General features: G+C 36.7%; 1 protein-coding gene across 7 annotated transcripts in view; it reads left to right on the forward strand.

Annotated features, from left to right (window-relative positions):
- Nucleotides 1–20938, forward strand: part of CHID1 (chitinase domain containing 1) — a 117193-nt gene extending 96255 nt beyond the window's left edge. For 6 of the 7 annotated variants that reach the window (XM_074842674.1, XM_074842672.1, XM_074842677.1 and 3 more), the window contains 3 exons: nucleotides 15215–15295; nucleotides 18537–18579; nucleotides 20676–20938. In XM_074842674.1, coding sequence (XP_074698775.1) covers nucleotides 15215–15295; nucleotides 18537–18579; nucleotides 20676–20774 — 223 coding nt within the window. In that variant the 3' untranslated portion in view covers nucleotides 20775–20938. Of the gene's footprint in view, nucleotides 1–15214; nucleotides 15305–18536; nucleotides 18580–20675 lie in introns of all 7 variants that reach the window. The other variant, XM_074842675.1, reaches the window with a different exon arrangement.
- Nucleotides 20939–22638: the final 1700 nt, after the last annotated feature.

Here is a 22638-nt window from a genome sequence, read left to right on the forward strand (position 1 = left end):
CAAACTGGTGAGCAAACTGGGGATTAATCAAGAGTTGTGCTTCTTGTAAATATTGAGGAAGAAGAATGTTAATCAAGTGGGCAGTTACTTTATTTTTTACTGGTTGTATTAAAATTGTGGATTAAATCTGCTTCAAGAAACTATTTTGATAAGAATCAGTCATTTACCAATAGAGACCACCATTTTTTACACTGGCAGACTTCTGTTCCTGTGATGATCTTGAATACGTGGCTTTGGCGGGTGACATAAGTTAACGTCTCTGCCTTTTCCTCCATGTGGAAGATGAGGTGCTCACAAGGTTAATTGGATAATGCCAGTGAGACATTTAGAAGATGCCAGAGCTTTATGAAAATAAGAGTTACTCTACCTGTCCTTGAAAAAATCTGGGGAGACCTTTGACAAATAATTGTTCACACTTCTGAATTTTTCATAATTTTATAGAAAATTCTGGAATGGGTAGAGTAGTCTTTATGTACATGTAAGATGTATTTTATAGTACTTTTTCCATTAGCGAAAACTTCTATTTTGTGTTACGAGAAAGTGTCTTCTTAACGACTGTCTAACCAGGTTATCTTGCATGATAAATCAAAACAGCAAGGTTCATTAGCCTTCGTAATGCTTTGGAATACATAAATTATGGAAGTTATTAGTATGTTTTACATACAGTGATTACATAGTTATATTAAAATACACTTTCAGTGCAGTCAAAGTTAAGCAGTCAATTAGACAAGTCTAAGAGCTGCTGAAGTTAAATTACTCTGTGTTTGCTTGCATTAATGAAAATCATCATCTGGACTATTTTCAGAAAAAGATGTAAAGCTCCAGTTTCAATTTTTCAGTACTGGCCCTTGCAGAAAGATTCTTTCCATACGTAAGGACTATGTGCTTCAGTGTAGGTGGGGGTGGAGTGGGGTACCATCAGTAATAGCATCCTACAGCCTAACAGATCTCACCTCTGAGATGTGAATTTCCATTCTTGACTAATGAATGTATTGTTTTCGTAGTAGCTTTGAAAATAAAACTAAACAGCAAATCACATAGCCTTCTATCCCTCTTTGAATATACTTTAAGAGGCAAGTCAAATAGTAGTGGATACTTGATTAAATAGTGTGGAAATCCTAAGCCAGTAGACTTCAGTAGCGTGTGGAAAAATTGAACATGTTTGTATTATATGTAGCTCTTTTCCCCTCCTGTAGAATGGCAGTAACATTGGAGGTAGAATGTAATGTCCCATATGCCTGTTTCTAGCAAAATCTGGTTTGTGTGTATAAGTTGTTTTTAACCCTAATGTATTTCTGTCCTTCTAAAACACTTCTTTGATCCTTTAAATTTATTTTCCTTTCTGTAAATATGATACATGTATATGAATCCTTTGATTAATTCTGACACACTTGTTCTATCAGCTGTTCTTCCGTATTAATGCTGGGGTGGTAAAGATGGTGATATTGCCTTAATTTTTACCCCCAGAAGTTCATGCAATATGTCCTCCTAAGAGCTTTCATATGAAAATACTCAAGTATGTTATACTGAAATACTTCATAGAATTTAAGGTATGAATTTTTAAAACTCCATATACATTTTAAGAATAAAATAAGTTTAAATTTATGTAAGATTTAAAATCTTTGGCAAACAAAGGAAAACCTTGAACGGGGTTTTTGTTATAGAATCAGAATGTTATGCTTAATAATAGACACACAATTTTACTTGGAAATTCCCTGAGATGCATCTGAAAATCAAATTGCACAGCAAAAAACCACTGTTGCTGTTTATGCAATGAAAGATAACTAGTTTTGACTACTAATAAACATTTTGTGTTTATTTCTATATTTTTTGTGTTTCCTAAATGTTACTAAAATATCTTAATGTTTTGAGTAGTTTCTTAATTTATGATTTAGCTAAATTCTCTTTTGGAAATATTTGTGGAACCAAATGCAAATATTTGTGTTCTGCTAACACTGACTAGCAGAGGAGCAGAGGTAGGTTTTGCCTATTTGTTCAAGGAAGGAGAGATATGATTGATTTGATACTGGCAAACTGGTCAGTGTATGTGGTTTTCTAAAGCACTTGTGAGGCTGGGGTTTACTCACAAGTTGGACTGACTTGCTAAAGAAGTTATAAGGTCAAGAAGAAAGGTTTGGTGGTGAAGGTGAATATCAGACATCAGTCAAGAATTTTTTTCTTCTGTTATGTTTGAGGTTGTAGTTAGGGACAGATAATACAGTTATAAAATTCTAGTGATTCCCATCAGTTTTAATTATTGGAGCTGAACTTTTTCAAGAAATTATTTAGCCTCTGTGTAAAAACAAACACAAATACCCTCTGTTAGCTTTAAATTTGAGTATCCAGTAACTGAAGTGAAAAGGTAAGAAAACTTGGATATGTTACTTGTATTTTATTATAAACAACATAGGTCTATTTGCTGGAATTAAACAGTATCTCTGGTTCTGTGAAGCTTGTGTATGTATTGTCTTTCTGCATTCAAAATTACAGAACCAGTTCTTTATGGAATGATGTTTCTGTACCTGTAAAAATTAAGCACCTTTCTGAATTCCCTTTGAATTACTCATCCTTTCATTGTGTTAAAAATAAAATTTGAATCTGAGTGATTGTCCAAATTCATATGGTGAACAGTAATTTTCATTAGCTATAAGCTAGAGCAAAGTGCTCCCGAAGTTACACAGTCTTGTCATATAATATACTTCCCTAAAACTGCTCTTCTGTTAACTTGGTAACTTCTTAGCTTCCACGTTCCCTCTGTGACCAGGCATCGTTTTGGGGAACACAATGAACATTATCTGGAATCATGTAAAGAAATTTCAAGAGTTTTTATAATTTTCTGATATCTGTCGTATTATTTTTTTCTACACATCTGCTAATGCTGTTGCAAGATTTCTTAAGAAATATTTATACATCGTGGCATATTTAGTTGTTGCCCTTGCAAGGAGAAGTCACTGTTTTATTATACAAAATTGGAACTGGAATTGCTTTTGTCTAGTTTAATTTATAACGTGATCCCAGACTTATGTCTTTCAGAGGAAGAACTTGTTTCCAGATAGATTCTTTATTTTAATCAGTAGCCTTCCCACCTCTATCTTAATTGCTTAACATTTATACATCATCCTGAAGTGTGAAATACTGTGACAAATTGATGGGTTTATGAATTCTTTCAGCACTCTTCTATTCAATATATTCTTATTTTATTGTAGGTACAAAACTGCAACAAAGATGATAGGTTTGAAAGTGGGGGTGCAGTTCAAAACTGTTGTGCCATGGGGGGAGAATCTGTAATACCTGCCAGTCAAGTTCATTAAATTATGTTGTTATAGCAACTGGTTAGCCTCTTCCGTACTTAAAATATCTTGTGTCAAATAATTAGTAATGCTTAATTGTATTTTATTGCAAAAGAGCCAAGTAATTAAAGAGGTTCTTGCAATGACTGTGAGGCCAGAAAGGGTCAGAAACTACTAGTAATTGGAATATATTCTGTGAATATAAATTAATAGGTCTAATAATCTGTCTCTTCGTTCCCCAGGATCCAAAAAAATATGCAGCATATTTGAATTACTGTTGCTTGCTCAGAAACATTAATGGATAAAAATTAGCTCTTGGCCCCACTCTTTTTTTTTTCCTTTGTTTCTTGTCAGCATAAGAAACCTATAACATGTACGCTGTATTTAGACCTCCCCTGATGTGACGGCCACATAGACAAATGGCCCAGTAAAATCCATTTTGGCCTTTTCAGTGTGTTTCTTTGTATTTTGTCTGTCAGTCATGTGCTGGTGCAGATTCTTTTGTTTTTCCTCCTAGTTTGGTCCTCTGCATGGAAACTTTCTGAGCATTCAGTCGAAGACAGCAGTCATCATAATACACGAATGTAGAGCTTGGGGGGGGGGAAAGATTGCTCACAACATAATATTTGGGTTTGCAAGTCAGCAAGTGCCAAAATCAGTCAGAAAAACTAGCTCAACCCATCCCACTTATGGAATCAGAGCTTCCTGAAAAGTAAAGAAACTGCATTTTTATCATAGTCTGAGGAGGTAATTTTTATTTCTCTTAAGGACTTCTGGATTTGATTCACCAAAAAAATTATATACATACCTGTTAGAGGGAAAATATTACTGCACTTTGAAATTTCCAGTTAATTTAAAGAAAGAAAAATGTGGTGGCCATAATTTTGTCCCTTGATTTGCACTCCAAGTGTTGCCATTTGATTTAAGTACCAGTTCTTTTGGAAGTCATTTTGAGTAAATATATGTGTATTGGGTTTTGCTTTAAAATTTAATCTTAACCTTAACAAATTTTAGCAGGTGGCACAGATACGTTTGTTCACCAGAAAATAAACAGATAAAAATATACAAATATTTGTCAGAGTTACAGCAAAGATACGGAAGATGTTATGCTGGTTTTTTCATAATGAAAATTGCCAGGCTTTTCTTTAAAAATGAACACTGCCACATGAATATGTATTAGTTTAACTAAATATCAAGAGATTTAAAATCCATGTTCTCAAGTATTTACTTAACTGCCCTGATGAAGATAGTTTCTTAAAAAGGCATAAATCTCCACTTTCATAGCCCATCTTTAATTCAAGTCATGCCAAAAAAGGAGGAATTATATGCCATGCAGATTATTCTAAGGCATGTTAAAAATGTACTAACCCTCTGAGATTGGCATTATTTATGAGAGATTAGTAGTCATTTGCATGAATTTGTCATCATTCTATCTTTTCGAAAAACAGAGGCTGAAAGTCTTATATGAGTTCTATTGGTGTAAATCCAGACTAAATCTATATAACTGTGACTAAAACATGAACAATTGAGAGGAGAAAAATCCCTCTGCCAAGTATGAAAAATGAACTCAGAAGTCGGTAGAAATGTTCTTTGTTCTTCACTTAATTTGGTCCCAAAAGATGGAAAAGAGTATATAGTTCATAGCTTCATAGGACACTGGAGGTTTGTAGAGTTTACTGATCTGCCATAGATTTTCCTTTAGGGTAGTTGCCTTCTTCACTTACAATACTCCCAGTCAGGGGTTGAATTTATGATTTCTTTCATATGAAGGTAAAACTATCTGTTATATTCTGCTTGATCATTTAAATTTATTACTGCACATCCATAACTACTTCATGCCAAAAAACCATCCCCGAACTGTGTTTCTTCTGTCTTACAGAAAGCGTTTGGTGTTCAGGTCTTCAGAGGTTGAACTTGAGACATGACAGGTGATAATTAAAAGACATGGAGTAGCTTTGAAACATTTTTCCGCTTTGTGAGAGCTAGGTTGAAATACCAAAATTTAATTGACATGCCAGCTAATTAAAGTAAAAATGGGAACAAAACAACCCTGAAAATTTTCAAAAACTATGTGTGTGATAACCTGGAAATCCTATTTCAGTCAGATTTATCAGCGTTGAGAGTATGGCAGATTAAACTCAAATGTAAGAGCAAAGCTGGCTGGGTTTCGGTCTTTGCTACCTCTAAAAGTCAGAGAATACCACAATGTGTTTCCATTTAGAAACATAACCTGAAATAGGTTTTGAATGCATTAGTGCATTTACTGGCAAATTAAAGCAGCACAGTAAGATACATAAAGCTTGAGCGACTCTGTACTTTTGTAGCTTCTTTTAGATAGTTTATCACAATTGTTCTTATGGAATTTAATTTTTTTTTTGTTAAGGAATTATTTAAATACCATTATTTTAATAAGTATTCTTGCATTTTGAAAACATTTACTACATACTTTTCAAGAGAACAGAAATAGGTACAAGTAATTGGTGGATATTTTGTCCTTGTTTGTCATAGCAGCATTGAAAATTACAGTCCTAGGGCTCTGATAGCTGCAAGTATGGCAGTGTCCCAGATGGAGGAAATAATACCATGAATTTGTTGCTGGGCTGACATTCAGACCATTCACAAAGGCATTCAATTTGTTGCATTCAGGAGGATGCTCGGAATCTCAAGGACCTGCAGCAGAGCTGCACAAGGCAGTGATGAATGCTACCTTCTTGCTTCTTGGACTGTTCTTCCTACAGTTTAAGAATGCAGCGTGTCTTATATGCTGAAGTGCAGGGCCACAGTAGCAGAGGCTGCCTTCAATAAATTTGAAGGATATGGATATTCCCACTGCTTTGAAAAGAGGGGGCTGTTCAACAACTGGATCATATTTATAAACCATAAAGGTTTAGCATTTTGTATTGGCTTTGCTTTCAGAGGTCATGTTTTAGTGAAAACCCACTTGTCATGAGGCCAGGCACCGGTACTGGTAGTGGAAATTGTAGGCCTGACATGATTGTCAGCTAAGGAATCTGAACAGTCTTCTGAGGCTACTTGGAAGTGGAGATCTATTTCTGTGTCTCATTTTCAGCACCTTGTGAAGCAGATGGAATCCAAATAGTGGTCAGCTTTCTCAGGTGACAGTCTCCTACTGTAGTTAGTTTTGTTCATCACCTGAAGTTCTGGTTCCTTACAGACAACACTGCTTCTGTCTGTCCTAAACTATTTCTCCTATTTCTGGAGAGAGAACAGAGCTAGCATTTGTCCCCTAAGGCTGTTGCTGACCCGGGTCAGTTTTACATCCCCAGAGTCCTGCAGCCTGCAAGTTTTGTGCTGTGCCTGGCTAGAGAAGGTGGTCAGGGAGCTACGCTGCTAGCAGATCTTGCCCTTCAGTCACAGCATCCTTCTCCCATTCTTGGGGCCTTCTGCTGCTTTGCACCAAACATATTGCCTTTCATTCTTCTTTGCTACCAAGTGTAACCTTTCCGTAACTGTGCCCTGCATGGGGCTCAACCCTGCCCATCTGTCTCAGCCAGGGCCTCTTAGCAACCCTGTGGAAACAGCAGCCCTGGAGTACCTACCCAGCACAGGCCTCCCGGCAGCCACAGAGGTTGTCCTCTGGTACCCCAGACCCAGGTCAGACAGGGCTGAAGTGGAGGCTTGAAAGAACTGTGCTGCTCCTTTCCTGACACAGGGTGAGGAAAAGATGTTCCTGCTGGCTTTTGTGAATGTTAAATCCGGTGGGTGACGTTGTTATTGACCTCATGCTTGTATTGGGATGGTTTTAATTCAGGAATGGTTGAAGAGAGATGCAAGAAGCATTAAGATCATCAGACCTTTTAGGCAAGGATGGAAAAGAAATGCGATTTTTTTATATCTACCTTTTTAAATGAAGTAGGCATGGAAGAATTAAGAATATCAAAGTAGATGACTCTGCACTCAACCTTCATTTTCATAGCTGGAGTGGATCAAATTTCATCTCCTATACACTGAATTAAGATCATCTGTATCTGCCCAGGCTCCAAGTCCGGTATAACACAGTTTTTCATAGCTAATCTGTGTAGCACTGTATGAATATGGCTGATTTGTATATTTTGAGCAAGAGGAAAGTTTGGAAAGCTTTTATGGTGTGTGTAAAAAAAACCCAACAAACCCAACCTGACATGTAACAGAACTAGCATAATTTTAGTTTCTGTTATTTACAACTGAAGCTGAACAGCAGATATATTAGCGTATGTGAACTTTGTTCAGCCTCACATCCAAAGATATACAACCTCACTTTTTCATATGCAATTGCTTATTATGTCAGTTCTTGGAAGAATGGAGCACAGTATTATACTTAGAGTAAAGTATTTGAAAACGCTTCAACCTCAATTGAGTGTTACTTAAGCGTTTCAGAAAATGTACCCTTAAACTACCAGTTTTATCTTCAAAGATTTTTTTTCAAGATGAGCCTGCTGATTCTTGAAACAAGCCTGTAGGTATAAACAAGCATTAGTTTTTGTCATGTTGAGAAGTAGTTTTAAGCAGAGAGACTGTGTCTTGTCTCAGATTATGTAGTAAACTAGATTATTGGGTGAGCTAGAGCAGAATTTAAGCTTTTATCTTATTCGGTCTAGGAAGGACTAATACTTCTACCATTACATGATGATACAATGCCTTATAAGAATTTATTAGGACCTGTGTTTCTTCTGTGAAGCATGGACATTAAGCTGCAGTAATGTCAGTGTGGTGGTCTGACCCTGACTGAGGAAAGAATCACCTATGGCTTCTCAACAATGTGTATTTTCAATTCTCCTTTAGACATAGTCATTCTCTTAGAAGCCTGGCAGCACTTTTAAATACTTCAGAATTCTGTAAGGATAACATTTCTGTGACTAAGTTTGTTCCACATAGTAGATGCTTGTTCTGTAACTTATACATTATGTGTATTTAATTTTGACAGCACGATTATTTATTTATTATCCAATATAATTTATTTAACCTTTTATTTACTACTACTAGCCTCTAGTGCATATTCATACGCAACTTTGTAAACAGTTGTTACCAGAAATAATTTGCACTGTGAAAAAAAGTTCACATTTTGTAACCCTGGGTGTCTTGAAAAAGAACAGAAAAAAAAAATAAAAATCTGTATCATTACAAAATAAAATGGAGCTGCTGAACAGCAGTGTGTTACTGAAGGTATACAAACAGATATGCAAACCTTCTGCCTCAATCTAATTATGTCTCCACTGTCTGAGAAATAATTATTGGCTTAGAAATAAAGATCTTGGTTTTTTCATGGAGATTTTAATATGTTCTTCTCAGTTTGAGTCAAAACCTTAAATATGTAAATGTTCACATCTTTTTCTGCCTTGTGTGTGATTACTTCTATTCTTTGATAAATAACTGTAACTTTGTTTTCTTTTTTGTAAAGAACCACCATTTTGGTTATATTGAGAAAAGTTAGCATGCACTGGAGTACTTTCAGCTGTACTCACAGTTCTCTGGGGTAATTTGCCCACATACCATTGCATACACTCTCAGACAGGGCTTTTTCTTTATAAAACCTCTGTGAAATTGAGAATAATGGGCACTATTAACATGTAAACCTGTATGCATAGAAATGCTGTGATGTTTGTGGTTTCTTTTGTGGTCATAGTAAAGCACTGAAAGATTTTAATGCTTGTTGCTTCCCTGAGACAGGAGCAAGGTGAGGGACGCTTCTGAAAAGCTTGACGTTGTCTTCTGTGTCTCTGGAGTTCTATAAAATAGGAATACTTGGCTGCCTCTCTGCAGTTGTGTCCACCAAAGTATTATTGTTTCTAAATTACTTTGAGAATGCTAAACAAGGTGCACTTCTGAAGAGCCCAGAGTAATGGTAGAAATGTTGCTGAGGTTCTGCTTATTTTCATTGGGCTGGTGCATCATGGATTGATTGGCTTGTGCATCGTGGCAGAAGGTAGAAGGTCAATAGGTTTGTGTGAGGTTGATGTAAAAGTGTCATCTGTCAAGTCAGTGATGAAGTATTGTGGAGAAATCAGGGAGAATGACTTCATAAAACTTACTGAGAGCAACATACCCACAGAGAAACTGCTCTGTTGGAAATCTATTACTATTAAAATAGTAAAAATACTATTATTGCCTTTTAAAACTGACAGAGCAAAGGTGCAGGCAACAATGAAGAGAAGGTTAATAGAGAAAGATGATGCTTGCTTATAGATTTTTCGTTTTTAGGCTGCCACTTGGATACTTTAACAGCTTTACCCAAGACACCCCACAGTAATAAAAGTGAACAGATTGGTTGCTCTCTGCAAACTGGATTTGGTTTCAAGTTGTTTTACATGAAATAATCTAAATAAAGATTGTAACAGAACTATTTTTGAATAACATAACCTGAAGACAGAATAAATAAGCATGTGCTCTTCACTCCATGCAAATGCATAAATCCTCAGAGTAAAAACTGTTTTAATGTTAGTTAGTGTGTTCTTTTGATTCTCTAGAAGATATGTACTAGATGTCTTTTTCTTGGATAACCTATTTGCTTTTGAAAAAACTGGTGGGATTTGTGTTAATAAAATCCAGATTCTTTAATGTGCAAGAAAGGGGTATTTTGGTATACAGCTTTACCACCTTTTAAAGTTGGAAATTTATACTTATATATTGTAAATATGGTGTTATTGGGTATTGAATGGTGAGAGGAGATGAGTAAAAAGTGATCCTGATGGGACCAATGTGGTGAAAGCTTACTTCATTGTTCAGTCCATTACCGACCTTTATTATTGCACACTATATAATACTATATATATATACACACAACATATATAGTATTATGCATTTAGTGACTCTGCAGCTAGACCCTTCATAAATTTATGCATGCTCACAAAACTATTTTAAAGGCTAATATCTAAAGATTATTAAATTGCAAGACATCTCTACCTTTTGCAAGCTACAATTTTAGGGATCAAAATCTCTGTATAATCTTTTTTCTTTTTCAAATTTTATTCCTTTTGTATTTTCATTTATTACCATTGAAGGCATCCTTTATCAAAAATGTTAGTTTCATGGTTGAATTATTTAGTATCTTGTAGTATGTTCAGCAATTTTGCAGCAGTTCTTTAGAAATGGTCTTCCAAAAAGCAGAGAAGGCCAAAAAAATTCTCAGTTTTAAAACCTTTTAAATTTAAAGTTTAAAAATGTCTCCAGATTGTATTGTTTCTTGACATTTTCTTCCACCAAAAAGGAAACAGCTTAAGAAAAGCCTAAACAGCCAAAGTGTTAAAGTGTTGTGGTAGTTGAAATTATATAAAAGGGGTTTTGACTTACAGGCTATACGTATATCCCCTCTGAAAAATCTTGTTTCGAAGATGGGTATTTGCCCTTTCGCAGTGTCCTGGTGTACACAGAGCAGTTGGGGGACTGACCAGCACTGTTTGGAAGATATGGACCAAGACAGGGAATGTCCTTCAGAGTACTATGCTGAAAACTGTTTCAGAGGTATTTCTGTATATTTGTTTTGCATCACTGAATCACTCAAGTTTGCTATAGTGGAAGATAAGCTCAGTTTGCTGCAGCAGGAGCAAATGATCCTTCCTTCTTATTAGAGACCTGTTGCTTCTAGTCAGAGTTTTGTTCATGTGAGAACTGAGGAGAAAATGTAAAGTGCATCATCAAAGAGCATCAAAATGGGATGTATGCTCAGTAGTGGTTTTCTTTTCACTAAAGCTTTTTTGTTGAAGAGAGACTCAGGACAAGTAAAGCAAAAGCACCTGAGGATTAAAGAAGTTAACCTTCGTAAATAAATCCTAGTCTATAAATTATATACGAAGCTATATATTTTCCTAGAATGTATATTTGTGTTGCAAAAGATATACTAGAGACTTGTTTCTTTATATTCTTCATGAAAAAGCATTATCCATGAAGATAAATACCTTCTTCAGGGGGACTATAGATCGTGGGTTTTACCTTTACATATTCCAGTGACATACCATTTTTCATGTTTTGGAAGAAAAGTGTCTTAGAAACTGAACAGCAGCCATAAAGCTGAGAAGCTTTATTCTGGATCCTTTATTTATTAGTTGAATGTGCAGCAAAGTGCAATAGTGTGTAGGTGTAGCCATATTAGTGTTGTTCTTGTTCATACATCTTTGGCAGGACTGACTTTACAGGTACTCCATAATATGTATGTTTGGCTTCTCATTTACTCTGCAGAAGGGAATGCTTGTTTTAGTCCAACCCTGCCCAGTGGGTTTGTAGCCAGGAGTATCAGAGTCATAAGAATAACAGTTGGTGTCTGCAGACCAAGAAGTGTCCTTTTTGACAGAAGTATGGCAGTAAATTGCTGTAAAACACTGAAGGTGTGAAGTCTTGTATGAAAGGTGGCAGGCAGACTTAAAATTGTTTCCAAACACTTTTGTGTTATGTGGCTGTGTTTTAACTAGGTTGTAACTTTTAAACTTTCAAAGCCCAGTTGCGACAACTGAATTGATACTCTAGCTGCTTAGCTGTTAAGGGGAGGGAATGTTCTGGGGAACAGAAATGTTGTTTTGGGTTAAGTTAAACCAAGGCCTATTTAAATGAGCCAGAATCTCTGTTTAAGAACAAGTATTTGCAAGGTGGATATGCAGGTGACATCTGCCTTTTGTTACTATGCCTGATAATCCATGCAAATTTATCATTTCTACATGCTGCATTGGTGCTTCATTAGAGACTAGCATCAAGACTCCAAATACTTCATCCATGCTGACCTTGTTTCAGGCTAGGACCAGAGAAACAGCATGACTTTCTCTGCAAATGGCCACAAAATTCCCAGGAAATATGTAGTGCAAGGCAGTGAAGCTGAGTTTTCAGTGTTTATCATACTCTTAACTGCTGAGGCAGCTTGGTAAAAGAAGAAAGCTAGTAAGGAGCTGATAGGTGAGGAAGCAAATAAATTATTCTGGATAGGAGTATGAAAGCAGATTCAAACTGGGACAGTGGCAGTAGAAAGAGAGATAAATTAGAAAGAGAGAAAAACAGCAATAAATATGAGTCAAAAGGAGAAGAGTGAGGTGAGAAGTGGAAAGAAGAAGGAAGGCTGGCTGTGTCGAGCTCCCTGCCCATCCCTTTTCCTCGTTGAGAACCTGGAAATGAACCTAGATCTCTTGTACCCCAGGCATATCGATATCCCATGCTTGTCTGGTTCAGTGTGATGGAAAATTTATCTTTTCAATTTAATTTTTTTTTTCTTAAATAACTGTGCATCAAATATTTGTTGAGTCGAGTACTGCCTCATCTAGGAGATAATACATTAAGAGTGCCTGGGTAAGCTTTAGTTGAACCCATCGACGTAGTAGGATAGCACAGAGGTAATAGGAAATATGGTGTATCTGGGAGATGGTGCCTGTAAAGCTCCTGTGAGTTTTACAGCAAGAAAATGAATAGTGACTGGGGCAGATGACTACAGGAAGGGAATGGATGGTTCCCAGCTTTGGGCAATAGAAAGCCTATGTGAAACAGCTCTGGTTTGTTGCTGTACCTCTTCCAGACTCCTCACAGCAACCTTGTTGTCTGATTGAAAAATATAAAACCTGACTTTCAGAAGGGTTGAGTATGCAGTTACAATTGAAGTAAATGGGAGCTTATGTTTTTGAACATTGCACTTTGAATTTTTGTTGTCCTTAATAGAGACAATGTAAAAACCAAATTAATATGTTTCAAGTAGTTTCCCCAAAAATTAATGGATAGTAGTGACAATTTTGGGCCTAATATTAATTTTTTCCGCAACTCAAGCTTGGAGCTGGTCTCACCACCATAGATGTGATTTGAAAATGAATTTGTTAATTTTTGGTCTTACATATTGTGGTGATAAATGCCTAGAGGCAGGAGAAAGGGAAATAAATTCTCTGTGCCTGGTCAGGATGGGTTCTCATTAAATGCAGTGCATGCCTGAACAGCTTTAAAATAATAATATACCTTATACATAATAGGCTGTAATAATTGCTTCAAGTTGCATTTCTAATTTTAAAGCTTTTTTATATGTATGTTGAACAGTTTTTAATTGTGTTGGGATTTTTAGCAAGTGAAATTAGGATTTCCCATCTAAAGTCATATGTTCAGGAATAAAACTGCGTGCCAGGGTGTCTTGGCTGGTAATTCTTGTCTTCTGGGCCGTAACTTCTTGGTCCCATGATCTGTGTGAGTGTTGTCTCCTGACATAACTGAAGTTGCCATTCTGGAATGGGGCAAGGTGTTAAATGTTCAATATCTAAAACTAGATCTCTTTGCATATTTATCTAGTGGGATGACTTAACATTTTATATATCTTAAAAAGGGATGGGCAGGTTCCAACGTTTAATTTGCATTATTTGAAAAGGTGCGTTGTTCCAGGGCATGTGTGCATTGAGGAAGAGTGCAGTAGCTGCTACCATGTGTTTGCTTATGTAGATACTGAAATAGCATGCCTGGCTCAGGTTTGTTTGACTTAAATACAAAATGAAAGTCTTTTCTAAAACAGCTAGCAGTAGGCAACACTTTACCAATATCTGAATGAGCAAGCCACAGCAAAGGAGAGGAGATATTCCCTGTGATGCTGAATGTTGTAATTGCATTTAGAATAAAACCAAAGGAGAAAACAAATCTTTTTCAAACTAATACAAACTTTTTCTCTTTTTTTTTAAGAATATTGTGAGGTAGAATTTCAGCACCGATGGAGTCAGGATAGTGGCTGATGGAAATCAGTTATAACATCTTTTACATAGGAGATGGAAATTTCTTATTTAAAAATAAGATTATTTGAAGGCAAATTTCTCCATGCAAATCCTGTCATGAGCAAAGAAATTGCTGCAAGAATGAGACGTATTGTGGAAGAGATGGTTTTGGTAGATTTTGCAAAAATAGAAAAATAATTTTAATGCTACCTTATGATCACCATGTTTGCCTGTGATGACTTTATATAATCACGATAGAGTACTGATAATGGGACTTGGAATTCAGATTCCTGATACAGTCCCCAAGGAAATAAAGAAACTAGTGGTGCTTGGCCTGTGGTGAGATAAACACCCTAATATTTAGTCAGGAAATTTGTCAGTAGAGTTAAGTTCAGCCTTCTTGCCGGCCAAAGATGCAGGTTATTTCTTATTTCTGTGACACCCATGTGGCCTCTATCACTGGCAGTAGCTTGCCATCTTCTGGTCTTCCTACATGAGGCAGCATGCAGCTTTGTTTCTGTTGTGCAGTCAGAAATGCAGACACAAGGAGACACTGTCTCTACACTGAGATGATACTGTGAGCTAACCAACAACATAAATTAGAGTCTGATTCCTGTACATGGAATGCTAACTATTCCACACCAGTTCCCTATGCAGTTTTTTGTGTACAAGTAGTATTCTGTCCACACTTTTTTTTTTTCAAGGAGGTATGAAGCAGGTCATTCCACATTCAAAATGTCCATGCAAGAGAATAATGCCAAGAAGCTAGTGGTGGAGGAAATTCATACGTAGATTTACTTAGCAGTAACTTTTCCTGGAAAACGAGCTCTTTTTAAATTTCATCTTTAGAAGGTTAACTAAGCCCCTTTTATAGCAGAACTTTTCTGATCACATAACAGTGGCTTATAATTAAGAATTGCATTGACTAGCCTTGGAGGACACAATTAGGTACAGCCTGGGGATGACTTCAGTTCCTGTGCTTTGGCATATAGGAATCAGACTGTAGAAATATTGAAGCACAGCCTTCATGTGCCTTTATAGATTTGTCAACTGATGAATGTTAATTAATTCATTGCTTTAAAAAGAAAGGCCTAAAAATGCAAACATGGCAAATTGTAAAGTGACTGAGTAAATTAATTGTCAGCAAGAAGATATTTCTGTTACAGTGTTCAACATCTAAACATGATAAAACTGCTTTTTCAGAAATTTCTTCAATGTAATTTCATTACTGCTTTTTAGAAAAGTTAATTCCATATCTGTGTTTTTAATTTGTAGGTACATTGAAACCTTGAAGGAGCACAAACCAAAAATTGTCTGGGATGAACAAATTGCTGAACACTACTTTGAATACAAAAAGTGAGTTACGTTTATTAATTTACATTCTGCAAATATTTTTGAGCATGGCCCGGTACACAAGGATTTACCAGTTAAGTATAGAATGCAACTGAATTCAGCAAGTGGAAATTCTGCTGTTTGTGATCTGTGTGTCAACAGTGAACTGCAGCATAAAAGAGTGCTTCAAGTGAGAGAAGTAAATCAGAGAAGGATTAATGAAATAACAATCTTTAGAAGAGAGAAGTCTGATGAGTCATATCTTTAGAAGTTATCCATCAAAGTTATCTGCTGCGTATCGGTTAATCAGAGGCTCTGAGATTAGCACTGTGAGCTCTTGGGTGATTACCAATAACTCAGCCAAAAATAGTTCTGAGAAAAATCTGTGGTACAAGACCCTGGTTTTACAAGTCCCAGTGATAAGATTGGTCAAGCAACAGACTTCCACTAAATGGAATGGACCATAGAGAAATGTAATGAGAATAATATCTAGTGATAAAGTTTTTTAAAGGACTGAGAGCATGAAGGAAAAGGGTAATAACTTCCTTTGTCCTCCCTTTATCATCATGAAATGAAAAGAGGATTCCTGATGCTAGGAAAAATCCCATCTAAAACAGATTTTTTAAAAAACCCAGCAACATCTTATTAAACCTCAGCGATAATTTGCTTTTTTTGTATGCAAATAGACAAAAATGTGGTAAAATTATACAAACAAAATCCTACTACTTCTACAAAACTGTGTCTTGTATATTACTCAATGCATTGGTAATGTGAAGACACACCACTGAAAACAAGAGCAAAACACATTTTAGGGTGCTTTAAGAAAAAAAATCAGAACTACTTTGTTCTTTCCAAAACACCTTCTTGGTTTTAAATATTTAAAAAAACCCCAATAACCCCACGAAACCTCCAAAACTAAAAATGTCCTACTTTTATATTTTTAGTTTAATTTTCAAGGTTTCTCTCAGTCTGTAATTTTCTCCTGACTTCTCAGAGACATGTATTTCTTATCAGGAAAAAAAAAATTACCTGTTGGTCAGCAGTGTTTGTTTGTATGAAAGGACTGGGGTCTATGTTCCTTCATATTTAATTCTTTGGTATCCTGTTGCAAAATTACTCTGTGCCAAACAATTACAAAGTTTTTCATGATAACTAAAGAGGAATAAATCAGAAGCTTTGTTTTACTGATCTTTAATGCACAATCCAATTGGAGACACAATGACTGCTGGATGAAAACTTGCTCTCAGAAGAGTAAATCCAAGGGCTCTGTTTGAATGGCATGCTTCTGGGATTCATTTCTGAAATGCATTTCCTAAATATCTCCTTGCAAACTGACTGTGTGGGAAAGAGATAGCTTGTCAGTAGTACTACATCATTTGCTTTTGAAAGCCAGTCTTGGGAGATTCTTGTTTGTGGGCTTCCTGGAGGACTTTTTTGATGCATTAAGCACACTGGATCTGAAAATCACCGTAACCTTCACTTACTGCACTGTGCTTGGCAGACAGCAGCGTGACTCAGTGTGTCTGCAGTGGTTCATCCAGCTGCGGCGGAGGGTTATTCAAGTGAACTCTTTTTCAGTTACCAGCTTTGGTTTGCAAAGGTTCAGTTACATTGGGTGGGGATGGCAGCCAGGCCTGAAATATGCTTCACTGGTACAGCATCTCACCTGGAAATCTTGCATGTCTGCAGTTGCTAAGAAATCAAATTATGAATCTTTAAGCAACGCACAGCTAATGATTTTCATGTAGCAGGCAGAGACTAATTATTACAAATAGTTACAGAAATCTGTTGTCTCTGAGTGCTTGTCCCAGTGCACTTTACAGGTAAGTATGCATTTATGTAAGTTGGGAGATTTTAGGAGCAATTCCTACTTGGAATGCTCTCTGCATTTCCTCCTAGCCTAACTGGTAAAGTGGTGCTGGGAGACCACTTGTAACCCATCCTTCTCATTATTAGGAGTTTAAAATGCAGCCTTGGTATCTGTGCCCAGTGTAGCTTGTCCTGTCTGTATATTTTATACTGCTAGCATTTAATTTAACCTGAAAGACAGTAATTTAGGCAATTGGAGAAAATTTTTCACAGTTTGCATTGGACAACCAAATATCTTCTTTTTTTTCAGATGCACATTTAGTAGGTGCAACTGTCTTTTACTATCTGACAGTTTTATAATCCAGTTGCAACAAGATATCTCAGTGTGTTTATTTAGATCTAGTATCAAACCATCTCTGTTGTGAGATCTCTTCTATTGGTGTCATCCTTTTCACCTCTTTTAAGAGTTGTCCTCCTTAAAGGCCACTACTATGGGGTAAATAAATACCTTGTCTGACTGCCTGGATTGTATTTCATTGTAACCAGTTCTTGGATGAAGTGTTACGCCCAAAGAAGTTTGGTACTGTCATCTTAATCATTAAAGTTACCTGATTTCTTCCCAAACTTTGTGTTAGTTATTAGGAAGCTATGCTCTGTTCTTTAGATGTTTTGAAAAGCCTTATCCTGAAGCCTCTTAAGGAATCCTTTAGATAACCAGGGATTTTTGTTGTTGTAGTTGTGGCATGATGCAATTGCTATGCAAAGACTCCTCTAGCAGGACCAGCTGCCTGCGTTGTCAAAGCCCGTTTGAGTAGGATGATTTTGTCAGGAGGACCTTTCTGACAAACATTCCTGTAACTGATACCTGCAGGACAGTGACAGGGTTGCATAGTTGACTTTTGGATATGTTGTGTACCTTGTCTTAATGGTTTTTCTTTCCCCACCACTTTGGATTTATGTGCTGTGATATGTTTGTATCTAGTAGATACAAACAGTAGAAAAGGGGCAGGAGTAGAAGTTCTTATCTGCAGTAGAAAAGGAGGAGAAGTAGAGAAGATTTTGGCCCTACCCTGCCATCAGTAGATAGAGTAGCCAGAGTGCAAGTATGGAATGAGTGGAAGTTGATAGCAAAAGTGTCTGACTTCAGAGGCAGCGTGCCTTAGCTTCCCGAGTGGTATGGACACTGGGTAAGAAATCTCAAAGATACAAGCTACTAACTGGCAAGTAGTCTCTGGCTTTGATATGGGCATATTAATGCTCATGTGCTGAACATACTAGTGAATCTTATTTTTAATAGAAATAACTTCTTCAGGATAAAATTGGCAGTTTTCTTCAGCACTGTCTTTGTTCCCTTTTAGTGGGAAGGAATAAACTGGTTTTGAATTCTAACCTCAGCTAAAAATCCTATGGGAATCTGTCAAAGCTATTGTGACTGTTTGGTTTTCCTGTTTTGCAGAAATAAAGGAGGAAAACATGCTGTCTTCTACCCAACACTGAAGGTAGGTGCCACTTTTTCATGTCAGAGGTCTGTAAGAGGAGAGAGATGTTTACTTCACTTGTTGCATTATTGAGACACTTCAGAAAATGCTGAACTGGGCTTAGGCTTTTGTGAAAGTTTACTCTCATGTGGTTGTTATGATTCGGTGCTTCAGCTGCCTGTACAAGAAGATTGTTTTTTCTGTCTTGTGCATAATGGGGTTGTGGGATCTTTGAAGATTAGCCATGTCTAGAGATAAGACACACCAGGGCAAACCAGTGCTCTGAGAGGATCTATTCGAGTGCACAGTTCATGTGCTAACAGACATGCTGATTGTCAGACAAGGGACCAAAGAAATTTTCCTTCTGATCATGTTGGCTGGAAGCTTGGGAAACTTTTGCCTTCCCCTGTAACAGGGTCCTGATTCTCCCTGGCAGCCTGCATCATCCTGTTTTCTTCAGTTCTGTTCTGTGGAACGTATTTTAGTGTTTTGAAAACATAAGCGTTTGGCCTTACTAAAGGCCTCTGGCAGGACATACAATTTCTGTCTACACAATAGTCTGCAATACACCAGAATACAGGATAAAATGATTATTTGCAGCCTTAGTTCCTAGGAAGCTATCTTTAAATATTCTCAAATTAAACTAAAGGCAGTATGTTAAGCCTCTGCTGGCTTTTAATATTGGAAGGGAATTGCTTCTGTAGTGAAAATATATCATATTTACAGAGAACAGAGACATTTTGCATGGTTAAACTAGTGTGAAATGATCCAAGTCTCTGGTTTTCTGAACAGAATTGTTATCTTAAGCTCCGTTAGTACAAGGATATTTCCCTTCATTAATCTAATATTGGTGGAAGTACTAGCACATATGAGATATTAATTACCACATCTGTGTTCTTGCTAGTAGTACCTGTCTTAGAGAGTTAGAAATTTTCATTGCAAACCTATCAGAGAAAAGATAGATCGTGCTGCATGTTGTTACACTACATTCGCTTTGGCCTAGTGGAAGTATTTCACCCTGCTATTGTCAGTACTACCCAGGTTAAGAACACTAATTCCTGTGCCTTTCATTCATTACTTCTTCTCTAACAGATACTCGACTGTGGTGGTTGGTGAATTTATGGAAACGGGTTTTCTTTCCAATTTCAACAAGCTTGTAATGAAATATTTTGTTATTTGTATGCTGGGGAAAATCAAAGAGTTGTTCATATAATGGTGATGAAGATGGTCAGGGAACACTTCATTTTATAACCCCATGATGAGTGTGTTTCATCCCCTTCTTAATGTTATAATCACTGGCAGGTTGCTCAAAATTGGTTTGTTCATGATTAGTTAAAAGCAGTCATGAACACCAGGCCCAGTAGATCTGTTAATGATGCCTTGAAACTTTGTTCTGTTTCCTGTGGAAATGAGTTTTAAACAGATCCCTGGTGTGAGCAGTTTAAACATTGCAGTGCTGCACTTCAAAGGAAAAAAACCTGAAAGTAAAAGATTAAATAATAATTATTTTTATTGTCTGAACTGAAGGAAGTGCAGAAGATTAATTGTGGCATTGCTTCCCTTGTAAACCAATGGCTAAACTAAGTCCAAATCAATGGCTGGAGCTCAAATAGGGATACTTTTAAATATGAATCTCCCAGAATCTCTTTAAAATAGAATTGTGATAATGAAAACTGTGACTCGTCCTGACAGAAGGCAAGGGTAGGTAAGAGATCTTGATGGTATTTGACAAGTTGTTCCAATTGTCTTCAGTGATAAAGTTTTATTTTACCCCTGAGACATTTCTGGGTAGAGTTAGAATTTCTGCACATTGTGAAATGATAGCCTGAATTAGAATAGTCCTTTGCATACTTCATAAACCTGATTTATTTCTGTGGCATTTTGTCTATTTAGCTGGTTATCTTTTATTAGGTCATTGAATTAACTGGTGCAATTAACTGTCTCTTACTGAATGATTGCTTGCTAACCAGAGAGTATTTGAAATACAGACTAAGTTTTTCAGTATCTGGTTCAAGGATAGATGTTTTAAAAATCTGATAATGGCATGAAGAAATGGCAGCATTGAGCATCTAATGTCCCTGACTAAAAGGTAATTGCTTTATGTGTCTTTGTCTTAGTCCATCCAGTTGCGCTTAGAGCTTGCAAAAGAATTGGGCACTGGAATATCCATCTGGGAACTGGGACAAGGCCTGGACTATTTTTATGACCTGCTTTAAAATAAGAGATGATCTGGGAAAGACTTTATTTGCTTCACTGAGACTCTACCTTCAATCAGTTTGGGTATACCGGAGAGGTGATTTTTAAAACATTTTTTGTAATTTATATCATATCTGTATTAAACTTTCATTTTTCCCAATAAAGAGCCTTTTCTGATTTGCCACACAGATGTGATTGTTGATATCTGATAAAATTCAGAGAAAAAAAACCCCAGAAATTTCTTTTAAAGCTCCTGAATTCAGATTCATTGAAAACAGACCAAAATAACTGGGATGGTGCCAGGGTTGAAAATATTTTCTGAAATGTTTTCTACAAGAAATAAAATGGACAAGTTGATGCCATCTGATCAAGGTTTAAGACTGGGACCTCTCAAACAATTGCTGGTAAGAACCAAAGTAAGTGAACAAATAAATTCATCAGATTATGTTCAGCAAATCTAATATCTGCTGGACTCTGCATCTTGCTGTCTTCTGATAAGGTAAATCAACATAAAATGTTGGGGGGAGACCAAATAGATATCTTTCCATCAAGCTGGTAGAAAATCAAGCACTGACAAACTAAGCTGTTAGCTCTGTTTGTTTTTTCGTGTTAGTAAATTCCTTAAGTAGTTCAAAGTCACAGTAATTTCAATTTATGACTTGTTTCGAAATTGGTTTTGTTACAAGAGATGTTCTGTGATTTCTCTCTGCTTAGCCTGCTTAGTGTCTCAGTTTACAGTAATTAGCACTAGTGCATGATGCATTAGTGGTTAGTTTGTGGGAACTATAATGTTTAGCACCCAAGGCTCTAATGGTAGTGATGGATTACATGACTGGCCCCATAGACAGAGCCCCACAGCAGCTCTGACAACCCCTTGACTTAAGTAGGTGCTGTGAATGTGACCAGCATCTTTGTGCATGAAGCTGCTGTTCTTTAGCTGTATACACTGGTGCTTTCATCTCCATAATAGAGAATTTTTATGAACCCAAAAGCTGTAACAACCCATCAGTTTAAAAACAAAGCCAAAAAATTGTGTCCCTGCTTTTTGATTTACAATATTTGTGTTTGTAGAAATGCACAGGCTTCAAGGCAGTTTCTCCTGAGGAACAGAGAGGTGCTGGGAATTTGATGAGGGTGTCATTGGTCACCAGCAGAGACCCAGGCAATAGCTCTGTACTCCCACTGGTGTTCTTCTTGCCACTTACAGTTGTCACAAAGATAACTGCACTCCTCTGTTTGCATCCACCCTTCCCAGTAATTAATCTCAGTGGGGAATTTATCTGCCCCTGCTGCTTTCAGCAGAATAAATCCCACTGTAATCCACCATTGATTAAAGAACTATTGATCTTCACCTCTCTGATTTAGTTCTGGCATCTCTCAACATCTCACATTGCAAGTATCCAGCAGGGTTTACTAATCAGGCTTTTTTCTTCCATACCATTAGTAGTAAGATAATTTGCTACGTGAATCCTTGTGTTCAATTAACTTGAACTTTCTAGTTCGTTCAAAAGCAATTTAAAGTCACTCTGGCAATGGTATCTAAAATAGCACAAGAATTAAATTGTATTACAGGTTTTTTTTACTTTCAGTGGCACTACTGAACCAGAATGTCTCAGAAAAAAATAGTCTGTAGGAAATGGAGGGACTTGTGATGTGAAATGGCGTCCATTTTTATATTAGCTAGTAGGTAGCTTTCAAAACTGGGTATGGGGAAGAAAAGAATATTTCATTTTAGCTTGTTGTTTCCTCTCTAGAAAAGATACATGTAATTTATCATGTTTTTCATAATTTTTTTATTTTCCGTGATGATTCTTTATGAAGGTCAGGATTCCTGTTTGTCTGTGAGTACAGCTGTGTTAGAAAGAAGTGTCTTTTCCATCCTTA

The sequence above is a fragment of the Strix aluco genome, chromosome 16 (assembly GCF_031877795.1).
Source record: "Strix aluco isolate bStrAlu1 chromosome 16, bStrAlu1.hap1, whole genome shotgun sequence".
Taxonomy (NCBI): domain Eukaryota; kingdom Metazoa; phylum Chordata; class Aves; order Strigiformes; family Strigidae; genus Strix; species Strix aluco.